Source organism: Heterocephalus glaber, unplaced genomic scaffold, assembly GCF_053883595.1.
Source record: "Heterocephalus glaber isolate CG9 unplaced genomic scaffold, H.glaber_assembly_v1.0 deba00001565, whole genome shotgun sequence".
NCBI classification, from domain to species: domain Eukaryota; kingdom Metazoa; phylum Chordata; class Mammalia; order Rodentia; family Bathyergidae; genus Heterocephalus; species Heterocephalus glaber.
Window position 1 is genome coordinate 265,216 of NW_028258352.1, and position 15,248 is coordinate 280,463.

The 15,248-nt window shown below is 37.3% G+C and overlaps 1 protein-coding gene across 17 annotated transcripts in view; it reads left to right on the top strand.

Annotated features, from left to right (window-relative positions):
* Window positions 1-15,248, top strand: part of LOC101705037 (cytospin-B) — a 394,241-nt gene that overhangs the window by 245,870 nt on the left and 133,123 nt on the right. For all 17 annotated transcript variants that reach the window (XR_015443362.1, XM_087192079.1, XM_087192080.1 and 14 more), the window contains 3 exons: window positions 2,735-2,880; window positions 4,046-4,146; window positions 12,786-12,867. Coding sequence is in view for 16 of the 17 variants with exons in the window: in XM_087192079.1 (XP_087048205.1) it covers window positions 2,735-2,880; window positions 4,046-4,146; window positions 12,786-12,867 (329 nt within the window). In the remaining variant the exon portion in view is untranslated. The remainder of the gene's footprint in view (window positions 1-2,734; window positions 2,881-4,045; window positions 4,147-12,785; window positions 12,868-15,248) is intronic.

Consider the following 15,248-nt stretch of genomic DNA (forward strand, 5'->3'; position numbering starts at 1 on the left):
AACAAAATTCAGTACCTCGATGGGTAGAGGGAAGTTAAAGGAAGTAACATCAGTGACCCTGGAAGAGACCTGGAGCTGGGCTTCATTCCATTGTTCAAGAGCCCAGCAGTTATAAGCATGGGGTTACCCAGTCCTCTTGATACATAAAAATCTACCAGTTATGAGGGTAGCAGTGATACAGTGAAATGTTTCCTAAGTAGAGATAACCAGTGAATACTTTAGAAATCATCTTGTACAAGAGCCTACCTGTACTTGAATCAAAATAGATGATAAGTATCATCGTCTCCTATCTCCTGTACTGAGGATTAAACCTAGGGCTTCTCACATGCTAGGCAAATGCTCTCTCATGACCTATTGTGCCTCCCACCCCATTCTGAGACATGGTCTTGCTAAACTGTCCAGGCTATCCCTGAACTTGTGATCCTCCTGCCTCAGCCTCCCCAGTAGCTGGGATTATAGGAATGTTCCACCATAGGCTAGCACAAATAGCATCTTGATGAAGTGAATGCTATAGAAAATCAACACTACTTGAAGACTCTAACCAGAAATAAAAGCAATGAATTAAATGAAAAATTTAAAAGAAAAAGTAATTGCAGACATATACATATATATGTTTAAATTATAAAACATAGTTACCTCATCCTGACTCTTACTGTTCTAGCTAAGCAACTGAGTGATGAATTGAAATATTATCTTCAGATGTCTGAAGGCAGGAGTCCTAGAAATTAATTTTTGTAGTCTTGCTATTTTCTTGCGAAGTCTAAATTAGTCTTCCTATTTATCAGTTAATGTTTTGAGTCACAGAGAAACTTAAATAACTAAAAGGAACACCTTAGCATGTAGGATCCTCTATTATTAAATTAACAAGGATAAAATTTAAATTAGTTTATAAAAATGATCTTTCGGAGGCCCTTTGGTACCAAGTCATTTAGCGGGACACATAAGAAGGTGGTCTCCTTTCTTTGTTCATGACTTTCCTGAGAATAACTGGCACAGAAATAGTTTTTTTGTTGTTGTTTTGGACTTGATTTCATTTCATTATTTTTCTACATTTTCATCATCTGTTGTTTTTCTTTTTAAGTTGAGATAAAGGTCTCACTGTGTTGCTCAGGCTGGCCTTGAGCTCCTGGGCTCAAGTGATCTCTTAGCCTCCCAAGTAGCTGGGATTACAGGTTGTACCATTACGCCCAGCTCACTGTCTGATTCTGTAATGTGCAATACAAAGGGGGTGCAAAACCCCAACTCCTGTCAATAAACCTTCAAAAAAGCTTTTAAAAAACCCAACCACCTAGTTTCAGAAATGCCTTATAGTTTCTTCTGATTTTTCAATTTGTTGATTTTTTTCCACTTAGAAGAAAGAGCTATGGAGTCAGGAGTGTAAAGCTGAGTAGTTTATTTTAAATTTTGCTTCACTTAAATTTATTCTGTTTGTGTTGATTGCAGAGCAACAGAAGAAAGCTGAGAGAATTAAGGGCAAATTTCTTCAACTGTAGACACTCAAGAGTAGCTAGATTAATTTCAAAAAGATCAGGAAATAAATATTTTAAACTTCCACTGACCTTACTGAAATAGCTGCCAGAAGTATTCTATTTGAGCCATTCTCATAAATAAGTCATCTTCCAGAACAGCTGTGGTAATATGATATAATAAAAAGAGCAGTTACTTAGCAATCAGAAGGTTGAGAGTTCTTGTCTTGGCTTATTCACAAAGAGATTAAATGACATGTTCCCTAGATGAGGAAGCCACGCATGAAAGGATTGAATCACATGATCTGTCTTTAAAAACTCGAGTTTGTGCTGGAATTTAGACACCACACAAAAAACACCAGAAAATTTAGTTGAAAGTACATTTCACCACGTGCAGAATTACCATTCTTAGTCCTAGAAGGCAAACTGTACTAGGCAAGACTCTGTTGTATAAAATGGATTACACTTTAATTAGTTTAGGCAAAACGTTATTGAGTGGACTGCAGAATTGTTGGGAGGGCTGAAGAAACAGACTGTAGCCTGAGCTTCTAGAAATGGCTTTTTGAAGTCACAGCACAGAACTGGACACAAGGGGACCTGCTGCCTCCACCATGATAAGAGCCTTAAAGTTGAGACAGTACCTGCCCAGTTGGAAAGCTACAACCACAGTTGTCAGCATCAGACGCATCCTGTCTCTGCATCAACATAGTGAATGAATGCCCTGTACCCTATCTCTCCCCATGACTCAGGTCCCACCCCAGGTCTTTCTGATTGGTGCCCACCTAAATCACATGTGAAAGCCTAGCTGCAGGAGAGTGCTAAGAATCCATCTTTCCTACATCAGATTATGTTCCATGTCAATCAGCCGATCCATTGTATCCACCGTATTTATCATACATATTTAGCAAGCTAGTTAGTAGGTTATGATAAATAACATTTTTTAACATTCGCAGAGTAGACTCATTCGCAGAGTAGACTCATTTTTATTTAGAGCTAATATCAAGGTATTCTACATATAAACATGTTATTGCATGCAACTTCCTAAGAAAACAGCTTTTTTGAAAACAGAACAGTAGCTACATTATTTCCTAAAGATGCAAAGCTGATTAGAATTTTAAATTTAGGATTTTCTTTTCAGCTTTGTATATTTTCTCCATATCGGTTCTGTTTACATCTGCATTTCTTACCCTACCACCACCACCGCAAACAACACATACACACACGCACCTGCTCCACCTTTTCAATCTGATATGCTCTTTACTGTGCAGACCTGTGAATGAAGAGCCTGAGCCCTTAGAGGTCAACACTGCTGGCCGGTGGCATGGTGTCTATGTCAACAGAACGTCTCCAGCACCTTCAGAGTCTGCAACCACTGTTAAGTCACTGATCAAGTCTTTTGACTTGGGACGCCCAGGTATTTAATCACTTTTTTCCATAAGCAAAGCTCCATATTCAAATGCTGGCCTGATGTTTCAGTCCTGTTTCAGCACCACACTGGCCCCACATTGATACAACCACAAGGCTCTTTCAGATCAGGCCTCATGCAGCCACTGGGTGCAAGAGCTGGACAGAGGCTCCAGTGAGTGAGTCACAGTGGGAAGTCTGTCTCTTGGATAATACAGATACGGCCTCTTCTTTTCCCTCTTCTCCCTAACTCCAGTACCTCCCTCTCCATCTTCCTATTTTTGACTCTTATACCCATTACATACAAGTAAATACTGTTTACCCTTTTTTCATCTCTTAAAAATTAGCAAGGTAGGCCAGAGCCCTTATCTCCTAGGAAACAAGGCATCACATCTGTGCATTTGGCCCTCTTGTTGACACCCTCAGCCATCCAAACCTTGCAATGTACTGTTTGACTTTTCTGCCTAGTCTTGTGTGTGAGCTCCTGTATTGATCTGTTACTCCTGATCTTGTATGTTCTCTGCTTTTTATGGAATAGTCTGTCTGACTCAGTTTCCTTTTAGTCAGACTTACCTTACATATATAAGAAAAATGTACCCATACTTTCACACACACAGATATAGCAAATAGAAAAAACAGAATGTACATCTCTCCACAATAACAACATCTCTGGTCTCTCAACTACAAAAAGTATGCATTGTATTTGAAAACTAGAATAATAACTAATCCTCAAATGTACTTAGTTGTCTGTGTTAGTTTGCACCTAAAATAGATTAAGATTTGTTTACTCATGTTGAAAGGAAGACTCAGTTACCCAGCCTGTGCAGATAGGAAATGAATCCACAGTAATATCTTTGGGGAGAACTTTGCTGTTACTTCCCTCCAGAGTAACCGCATTACATATGCATTCTTTTTCTTTGCTTATCTTATACCTAAGCCCACCCCTCACTTGGCTAACTCCTCCCCTCTTTTCCCCAATCCAGCTCTAGTCCAGAAGAGAAAAGGCTAATAGAGTAAATGTTATGCTAAACATCATCGGATATTTAAGTCACCAAAAAGTAGCAACAAATCAAGAATTATTCTTTGCAAGCAACTTTGAACTAAAACCCATGTGCATGTATGTGTATGTGTATATGTATATATATAACCCCTCCACCAATCTCTTTTCTTGGCAGGTGGAACTGGACAGAATATTTCCATCCATAAGGCCCCCAGAAGTCCTCTAAGTGGAATACCAGTGAGGACCACTCCAGCCGCTGCTGTGTCTCCCATGCAGGTATTAGAAAAGCCCCAGCAATAATCACTTTTGTGGCTTGCTATATATCTTTCTAGATGTACTTTACACTTGTATTGGGGGAAGAATTTTATAAATTAGCTTACACATTATTCAGATTCTCATTTCACTTTAATGATGGCATGTAGATAGACTCTATGAGGCTAGATTTTGATATTTTGCTTGCTGTTGGATATTGGATCTAGAACACTGGCTAGGAGATATAGTCATATCATAGTAGAACCTCAATAAATACTTGTTGACTGAATGAAAGAATATGTCAGAGATATCTTTAATGTCAGTCTATCACAAATAACTTTTTTTCCCATTAAGTTTATTGGTACATTTTAGGTATAAAATACAGTTACATTCATCATTGGGATCTTGTACCTTTACATGAGTATCTTGGTTCTTATTTTTTTCCCTTTCCCCTGCCCTCCCTTCAGCCCCTCCACCCTTCCCTATTTGCAAAGACTTTGTTTCACTTTTTTTCCTTTTCTCATATTTTTTTCCCCTTCTTTCCTTTCCCCTAGCCCTCCCACTTCCCCTACTCCTTTAGACCTTTTCTTCCTATTATACAATATCAATTAAACATTTTTAAAATTATAATATCAAGATCTAGAAGACATTGCCACAGGTTTTACAGAATTTAAAAGGATATAGAAAGCATATTACAAAAATCTTTTTTGAAATAAATTTGACAACTTCTAAGAAGTACCTTGGAAGACAAATTAATGAAACTAACTCTGGAGGAAATATAAAATTTGAATAGCACCTATTAAAGAAAGTATATTCCTAGCTTGAAAACCTACCTATATGACAACAGCAGGCTCATATACATTTTAACTGATAAATTATATCAAACAATTAAAGCAGAAAAAAGAAGGAACACTTCTCCCCTCATTTTAGGAAATCAACATTGTGCTAATCCTAAAACTGGATAAAGATAATAGAAGAAAAAAGTATGAACATAGATAGAAATTTGTTTAATAGAACAAACTATTAGAAGTCAGATCTGGCAATATGTAGAAAGTGGTTTTATTATAGGGATGACAGTGTTGGTTCAGCATTGGAAGATCTACCCCCAAAAGTCATTTTAACAGAGGAAAGGAGAAAGCCATATGATCCTGTCAGTAGTTGGAGAAAACGTATTGGATTAAATTCTACAGCTGTTCATGGTAAAAGCTATCAGGAGACTAGAAGGAGAACAGAACCTTCTCAACAGATCAAAGACATGTAGTCCATACTTCCAGCAAAAACGCCTTATATGAATGGAGAAGATACAATGCTTTCTCCCTAAGGTGGGGAACAAGGGCAGATATGCCTACTTTTCATCTGTCCATTAAACTTTGAAACATAGGTCTAAACCAAAATATTCAGGCAATAAAATGACACAATTAGGATAAGATTGGCAAGGTAGAAGTAAAATCTTTATATGTAGATGAAATGATCATCTACAGAGAAAATACTAAGAAATCTCTAGGAGCCCCTGGAACTTGTGATTGAATTTAGCAGGATTAGAAAACACAAGGTATATATAAAATTGCAGGTCTATGTATACTTGCTATAAATGAAGAGTTGGATATTGAAAATTAAAAGTTATGTAGGGCCGGGAATTTAGCTCAGTAGTTTTGCCGCCTGCTGCACAAGCGCAAGGACCCGAGTTCAATCCCTGGTACCAAAAAAAAAAAAAAGTTATGTAGAAGTACAAAGGACCTAGAAAAGTAAAAAGAAAAAAAAAACAGTGTTGGAAGACATTTAGTACCTAATTTTAAGACTTCCTCTAAAGCTGTAGTAATCAAGGGAGTGTTGGTGTAAGGAAAGACATACAGATCATTGGAATAAAACAGAGAATCTAGAAATAGAACCACACATATATGGTCCACTGAGTTTTGAAAGATTATTTTAACAGTAACATTTTATAAAACATAAAATCAATTAAAGAGCAGAGGAAAAGGTAGTGTTTTCAGCAAATGGCACTAGAATACCTGGTATCCGTATGTAAAAAGTTAACTTCAACCCTTTATTTCCATACGTAAAAATAACTTGAAAGGATCTATGAAGCTAAATATGAAAGACTAAAACTATAAAACTTTATTGTCTATTTCTTTTTTTTTTTTTTTTTGGTACCGGGGATTGAACTCGGGTCCTTGCGCTTGTGCAGCAGGCGGCGAAACCACTGAGCTAAATCCCTGGCTGAAACTATAAAACTTTAAGAAGAAATTATAAGGGAAAATGTTTATGAATTTAGGGTAGGCAAGAATTTCCTAGGCTATAAAAAACATGTTGTATAAAAGAAAAAAATTGATAAATGAGATTCCATCAAAATTTAGAACTTTAAATGACGTTAAGAAAATGAAAAGTAGTCCTTAAAGAGACGATATCTATAATGAATATAACCTATGACCAGAATATATAAAGAACTCTTACAGCTCATTAATAGACAACCCAATTAAAAAGTAGACACAAGAAGATGATAGCCAGTACAGCACAAGGAAAGGTGGGCAACACTAGAATCAGAAAAATACTAATCAGTACAATATCAAGATTGAATTATACACTCATTAGGGAGATGGAGTTGAAAGTTTTAAAAGAACAGATGTCAGCTTAGGTGTGAACCATGTAGAACTTCCTAATACTGCTAATGTGAATGTAAAATGATAAAACCATTTTGGAAAACAATATAGAAATTTCTTTTATTACTATTAAGAACCAACAGTCCTGTTCTTAAGTTTTTACTTGAGAGGAATGAAAACACATGTTGACTATAGATTTGTACATACAAGTCAAGTGTCCCTTATCTGAAATTCTTGGGACCAGGCTGTTTTAGATTTTCATTTGAAATCCACTTGATCTGCAAAGAGGATCACTACTCCTCCTTTTTTTTTCAGGTTCCTCTCACATGGAGTATTGTTTTCCACCCTTTAACTTGCAGACTATGAATTTCTTTTTGAATTAAATGTATTTCTTGTATGCAGCATATTGTTGGATCTTGCTTCTTGACCCATTCTGCCAGTCTATTTCTTTTGGTGAATTGAGACCATTAACATTGATGGTTATAACTCATACATATTGACTTATCATTGTCATGACTTTTTCTTTTTGTTGGATTCTCCCCCTTTGTGTTTAATTTCTTGTTGCACCCTACGGATTCATTCTGCTAGGCTTCCTGGGGTTGTGATCCTCATTGTCTTTTCCTAGGATATTGTCTAAAATTTTTTGGAGTGCTGGTTTGGTATTCATGAAGTCCCTAAGGTGCTCTTTATCATAAAAGTGTCTTATTTCTCCATTAGTTTTGAAAGATAATTTTCCAGGGTACATCAATCTGGGTTGGAGGCTGTTTTCTTTTAGGGCTTGAAATACATCACTCCAAGCTCTTCTTGCCTTGAGAAGTCTGCTGTGATTCTGATGGGCTTTCCTTTGTATGTGATTTGTTTCTTTTCTCTCACTGCTTGTAGAATTTTGTTCTTCTGTTGAGTTTCTGGAATCTTAACAATTATATGCCTATGTGTAGATTTTTTTTGATCAAGGCTATTTGGAGTCCTATATGCCTCACTTATCTGTATGTCAAGTTCTTTCCCTCCTTGGGAAGTTTTCTGCCATCACTTCTGTGGACTTTTTTTATGTCATCTGCACTCCCTCCTGTTTCTTCATTGACTCCAATCAGTCTTATGTTACTCTTCTTTGCATCGTCTAGCAGCTGCTGGATTGATTTCTTGTGGTCCCTTACAATTTTAAAGCAGTTTTTCTTGTCCTGTTCACTAATCTCAATCTTATCTTCTATATCTGAAATTCTGTCCTCACATTGACTCATTCGGCTGCATAGACTTCCAATGGAATTTTTAATCTCCTGGAAATCTGTTGGCATCTATTTTATGGATTCCATTTGTTTTGTATTTTGGGATTCCATCATGTTCCTCAGCTCCTCTCTAGATTTATTAATCATGTCTTGCACTATGAGCACAATCTCTGCTGTTATCCAAGAAATTATTTCTGATTTCATTTTTTCCATATCTTTTGTTGCTAGTTCAGGGAGTCCATGTGGTTGATTATCAGAGTGTTCCATCTCATTTCCGTTTGGGGTTGCTGTAGGTGATCTGGGAGTCTGGTTTTGAGACTTGTTCATATGTCTTCTCATTTGGACCGGCAGGGCGGGGGTGGGGGGAGTTGCTTCTACCTCCTCTGTGCTTGTGGGGGTGGTAAGGCAGCCCAGAAGCCTTCTGTTGTGTGCTAGGAGAGGCTCACCTCCTCTGTGCTTGCTGGGGTCGGAAATAACTTTTAAAGGATACATCATATGCAGTGATTTGTTTAGAGGCTCTTCTATGGACATTTAGATTGTTTTCAATTTAACTTACAGTAACAACAATACAGTGAAAATCCTCACACAATTTTTTAACCTCTTAGGGAAATATTTCCATAGAAGAATGTATCAGGATATATTTGCAAATATTCGAAATTACTCTTACAGATTAAGTAGAAAAGAATTTAATACAGAGGTTTTGGTACTAGAAGGGATGAAGGAGAAAGAAGGCTAACTGAGCCTTTCAAAAAGGCTCTCAGAACATCTCAAGATGGCTCATTAAAGGAGCTATTATTTCTGCCAGAATCAGAGCCTTTTCCCAAGTGCTTGCCTAGGGCTTCTACTTCTGTCAAGATCTACATTTGGTGTCAGGACCACACATGTGTCAGCAAAACAAATGCCCCGTGTCCTGCCTTGTAACACCCATAAAACTATGGGAGGAGACACCTCTGTTCCACTGCCACATAAAAGCAAATGTCTGCCCAACTGTTCTTGCCAGCAAAAGCTGAAGAAGGGTAGTTACCCTCCCTTGCACCTTCCAGATCTTCTGAGAATGGATCTGTTGACAGAAGGTGGGTTACTTGTTGAACCAAGCTTTAAGGGAGTGTGGAAAATATACTCTTTAACTTTCCAATCGCTTTTAATTCAGTAAGTTACCATACAAAGGAACTACAGTGGAGTTGAGTAAGCCAGTCCTAAGATCTGCTAGAAATTGATTCCTAGAAATGGAAAATGGATTACTTGGAAAGGAAATGGATTTGCCCTGTCTTGGTACATGGAAAAGCTTGACACATTACCCTTCAATTTGGCTTTTGGGTCCAGAAGTGATTCTTTCCAAGTTCTTGGTTTCCTAAACAAAGAACTGGACAATCTTTTCAGAAATGGTAACAAGGATTTACATTTATTGAAAGTGGAAAAGAAGTCACTCTAGATGGGCATGATGGTGCGTGGCTGTAATCCCAGCACTCGGGAGGCTGAGGCAGGAGGATCACCGTGAATTTGAGGCCAGCCTGAGCTACATAGTGAGTTCAAGGCCAGCCTGAACTAAATAGTGAGACCCTGTCTCAGAAAAACAAACAAACAAACAAACAAAAAAACACTGTAGAGTGAGAGGAGGCCAGTGAGCAAACTCATAGCAGCCACAAGGAGTAATGACAGGGTCTTTTGTATCTCCAATTCCTAGATTGCCTCTGTCCCATGCAAACAAGGCATTTGGGACAGTTGTCCTATTGAAAACTCACTTCAATTTAAGCTGTCCTAGCTAAGGCCCACTTAAGTTTCTCACCAGATGTCAATGAAGAATTGAAGATAGAACTTTCTGATTGGTCCTGTGTGTAGTGCTGCAGATTCTGTGTTTTGTACATGTGTTCTGCACATGATTGACAGGGCATACCAACTTGCTCAGTCATTTTTTTCTTTGCCCTAATCTCTTACTTCATTCCCACTTGCATTATATAAAGTGATTTTTCCCAGAATTTTGAAACCTTCTGTAAATTTTGAGGGTTTGAGTTAATGAACAATGTGATACCTTGCTCTTTTGTTCATTGGTAAAGTTAAACATTTTTTTATATGTGTATAGGTCATTATTATGTATCTTTTGTGTGTGGCTACATGTGCTTTCCCCAGTTTTATTTTGCAATGTTAGTCTTTTCCCAATTTACAACACATCCTGATGCCTTGTGCTTCTGAACATTTCTTTTCATACATATTGCTACTATTTGTTATCTTTTTAACTCTTTGTAGTTGTTTTTCAATGAAGAGCCATTTAATGTTTCTTTGTTCAGTGTTTTGTTTTATGACTTGAAGTGTTTTTGTGTCCCCTTAAAATATATTTCTATTAAAATATTTTCCTTTAATATCTTAAAGAAGTCTTTATATTTGTTCAGTGTTAAAATTCATAGAAATATAGGTTTAGATTTAGGTGATCTTCCCTTATTTTAATTGCCTTCTGCAAGTAAATATGCTGGAGGATGATTATATCCTCTAAACCTCAACTTGCATCTACAGTTTTTAAATACATAGTCATGCAGTCAATTAAAAAATGACAGGCATACAAGTAGATACACCGGATGACTAAAAACCAAGATTATAGTGATACATGCATACCCATGTTTATAGCGGCACAATTCATAATAGCTAAATCTTCAGGCCTATATGTCCATCAGCAGAAGAATGGACAAAGACAATGTGGTATTTATTCACAATGAAGTACTGTCCTTCTGTGCCATAAAAAATGATAAATTTGTGTCATTTGTGGGAAAATGAATGCACCTTGAGACCATAATGTTAAGTGAAATAAATCACACACAAGCTTAAATATCACATTGTTCCTCTTATATGAGAAACCCAAAGTAAAAAAAAAAAAAAGAGAGAGCGAACAAAATAAAAGGCAGATAATAGGAAGTAGAGAGATCTTTCTCAGAGGCGAAGGGGATTAAGAGATGGAAGGAGATGGCCAGGGATTTAGCTCAGTGGTGCTGCACCTGCCTGGCAAGCGCAAGGTCCTGAGTTCAATCCCAGTACCCAAAGAGAGAGAGAGAGAGAGAGAGAGAGAGAAACAGAAAGAGGGAGGAGGGAGGGAAGGGATTGGGGGTGAAAAAAAGGCATTGAGATGTGTTATATACATATACCAGCTCTACACAATGTTGTAAACATTATATACTATAAACATATACCCAAAAACCCCACAATATTTTAATAAAAAAAATTTGGAGGGGGGTAGTTGAGACAGAGTCTCTCTATGTAGTTCAGGCTGGCCTTGGACTCACTGTGTAGCCTAGGCTGGCCTCAAACTCATGGCAATCATCCTGCCTCAGCCTCCTGAGTACTGGGATTACAGGTGTGCACCACCTTGCCTGACTTAATAAAAATATTATTTAAAATGCAAGTGGATCAAGATGGAGAGGGGAGGGAGGAAAGGGAAAGGGGATGAAAAAAAAGAATTAAGATGTGTTAGGTACATGTACTATGCACATCTACTAATAAAAAAAATTTTAAAGACACGAGATCCAGCTACTGATATTGTTAGAGAATTTTTTAAAAGCTGAGATTAATACATTTAAGCAAAAAAAATGACAAGATGGAGAATTACAGCAGAAAACCACTCTATAAAGAAAAAATGTATTACAAATTCTATAACTTAAGCTTAAATGGTACACAGTTTAATGGTGTGATAACATTTGCATCTTTTTAAAACTTAGGTTTTTTTAATGATGGTACAGAATAAAAAACATAACATGACATTCCTCCCCACTTTTTTTTTTGATGGTGCTGGGAATCAAACCCAGGGCTTTGTGCATGCTTGAGAATCTGCACTTTTAACAAATATTTTAAGTGCACAATACAATATTGTTAACAATAGGCATGGTCTTATATAGCAGTGCTCTAGCACTTTCTTGATTTGTATGACTAAAACTCTACACAGCTTGCCATTCTCTGTGGCTGAGCATTTCAGTTGTTGCCATATCTTGAGTATTGTGAATAATGCTGAAATAAGCACAAATGTGGAAATATCTCTTTAAGATCCTGATTTTGGATAAATTACCCCAAAGTAGGATTGCTGGGTCATGTGGTAGTTCTATTTATAATTCTTTGAGGAACTTTTATACTGTTTTCCATAGCAACACTACACCATTTTTTCTTGCCATAAGCAGGGTACAAAGGTTATAATTTCTCCACGTCTTTATGAACACTTGTTATTTTCTGGGTTTTGTTGTTTTCGTTGTTTTTTCTTTTGATACAGGGTCTCACTGTAATTCGGGCTGGCTTTGAGCTCACCACAAGCACAGGCTGGCCTCCAATTCCTGGTGATCCTCTTGCCTCAGCCTCCCAAGTGCTTGGATTATAGGCATGATTTTAGTCATTTATAATGGCCTTCGTAATGCTAATGAAGTGATAACTCATTGTGGTTTTGATTTGCATGTCCCTGATGAGTGATGTTGGACATCTTTTCTTATAACTAGTCAGCCATTAAAAAAAGAGACTAGTTTTTATACGCATATCCTTGAATGTATATTCCAGAGAGGATATTCACAAAGCTAATATTACCTCTGGGAAAAAGAAATGGGTGACAGAAGTGAAAAGGATATACTTTCTTTTCACTATTTGCCCTTTTTCATTTGAGGATTGCACTGATTGCATCTATTATCTATTCAAATAATTAAGTTATTTTGAAAGTTCCCTGTGGTGATTCTGATGTGCTGAAGAACTGTTCTCTCTCTCTCTCTCACTCTCACACACACACACACACACTCACTCACTCACTCACTCACTCATGTTATGCTGGTTTTGATGTTTTGATGTTGCGAGCTCACCCCTGCTCCTGTGCCCTTTGTCTTGATAGAGGCATTCAACTTACAGCAGCCTTCGGCCAACCAGCAAAGGGATGACTCAGCGCTTGGATATCCCAGACCTCCCCCTCTCAGGTGGGTTACCTTAAACACTTAAACATGAATTACTTTAAAAAAAAAACAAAACATGAATTATTTTTGACCTGTTTTTTGTGAGGTTGACTTTTCATGAAACTGAACTTAGAAAAATAATTGGTAGCATTTATTCCAACTGATTTCAACCCTTAAGTATATACATTGTGAACTTTAGATCCAGCTGTGCAGCCACCAGAGAAAAAGTATCTCTTATTAGCTGCACTTGATGTGCATAGATGAGAGAGAAATGCCAAACTTTTTTTTAATAAACCGAGTCTCAAGAGAATGTCAAATCTTTAAAACTTTTAAGAAAAACATATATAAAAAAATATAATTTTGAATTTATTGCTTCTACAATTCTTAAAACATACCTCTTTTAAGATAGCACTGTCTTTGGATGTAGTTTTCTTCCTGTTACACTATATATATATATATATATATATATATATATATATATATATTTTTTTTTTTTTTTTTTTTTTTTTTTGGTTCCGGGGATCGAACTCGGGACCTTGCGCTTGCGAGGCAGGCAGTGGAACCACTGAGCTAAATCCCCAGCCCCTGTTATACTGTGTTTTTAAAAATTCATAGAACCAGGATGGGGATTTAGCTCAGTAGTTCTGCCACCTGCCTTGCAAGCACAAGGTCCCAAGTTCAATCCCCGGTACCAAAAAGAAAAAAATAAAGATAGAAGAGGGACAGGGCTGGGGATTTAGCTCATTGGCACTGCACCTGCCTCGCAAGTGCAAGGCCCTGAGTTCGATACCCTGTATCGGAAAAATAAAAAAATAAAAGAGGGACAGAAAGGTAGGGTTGCTTGGGCTTAACTCTGCACTGCCACTGACAGTCTACCTTGACTTTGATGTGCTCTGGTTTCCTGATCTCCAAAATAGAAATATCTACCTCATAGGATTGTTTGACTAAGATAACACATTTAAAGCACTTAATACCCAACCTGAGCCTGGGGATTTAGCTCAGTGGCACCATTCCTGCTTTGTAAGCACAAGGTCCTGAGTTAGATCCCCGGTACCAAAAAAAACCCAAAAAAACCCCCAACCTGGTGAGTGGTGGGCATTTTTAGAAGTATTTGCCAGTTCATACTCCCAGAACAAAAAGAATAATATTCTCAACTGCCCTAAAACAGGATTAGTTAAGGTTATCCACAATGCAAGCATTCCTCAGAGATATCGCAGGTTTGGTTCTAGCCCACTATAATAGAGCTAAGAGCACACTGAAGTGAGTTATAGACTTTTTTATTTTCTAGTGCATATAAAAGTTATACTGTCCTGTAGTTGGTTACATATGCAATAACATTGTCTCAAAAATATGTATATATAACCTAATTAAAATACTTTATTGCTAAAAAAAATGCTAACAATCATCTCAGCCTTTAGCAAAGTCATAATCTTTTTGTTGGTGGAGGGTCTCCTCCATGTTGATGGCTGCTGACTGATCAGGTGGTAATTGCTGAAGTTTGGCATGGCTCTGGCAGTTCCTTAAAACAGTGGGATTTTGGGCCTGGGGATTTAGCTCAGTGGCACTGTGCCTGCCTCACAAGCACAAGGTCCTGAGTTTGATCCCTGGTACCAGGGAAAAAAAACAGTGGAATTTATCACATTGATTAACTCTTCCTTACATGAAAATTTTCTCTGTAGCATGTGATGCTGTTTGACAACATTTTACCCACAATAAAATTTGAGTAAAATTGGAGCCAATCTTCTAAAAACTACTGCTTTATCAACTTAAGCTTATGTAATATTCTAAATCCTTGTCATAATTTCAACATTGTTCACAGCATTTTCACCAGGAGTAAATTCCATCTCCAGAAATCATTCTCTTTACTCATCCATAGGAAATAATCCTCATCTGTTAAAGTTTTATAATGATACAACAGCAGTTGAGTCACATCTTCTGGCTCCCCCTCTCATCTCTTGCTATTTCTGTCACTTCTGCTTAACTTCACTACTGAAGTCTTGAATCTCTCAAAGTCATCTATGAATATTTTTACCTCCTTGTATGAATCTTGAATGTTCTTAATATCTTCAAGAATGGTGAATCTCTCTCAGAAAGTTTTCGATTTACTGTGTTTACATCTATGAGAGGAATTACGAGGTGTGATAGCAGTAACCATACAAAATATATTTTATGAATAATGAGACTTGAAAGTCAGAATACTCCTTAATCCATGGGCTGCAAAATAGATGTTGGCAGGCCTGAAAAGCAACGCTTATCTCACTGTACCTCTCCATCAGATCTCTTGGGTGACCAGGTACATTGTCAATGGGCAGTAATCTTTTGGAAGAACCCCCCCCCTCTTTTTTTTTTTTTTTTTTTTTTGCTAAGTAGTAGGTCTCAACAGAAGGTTTAAAATATTCAGTAAA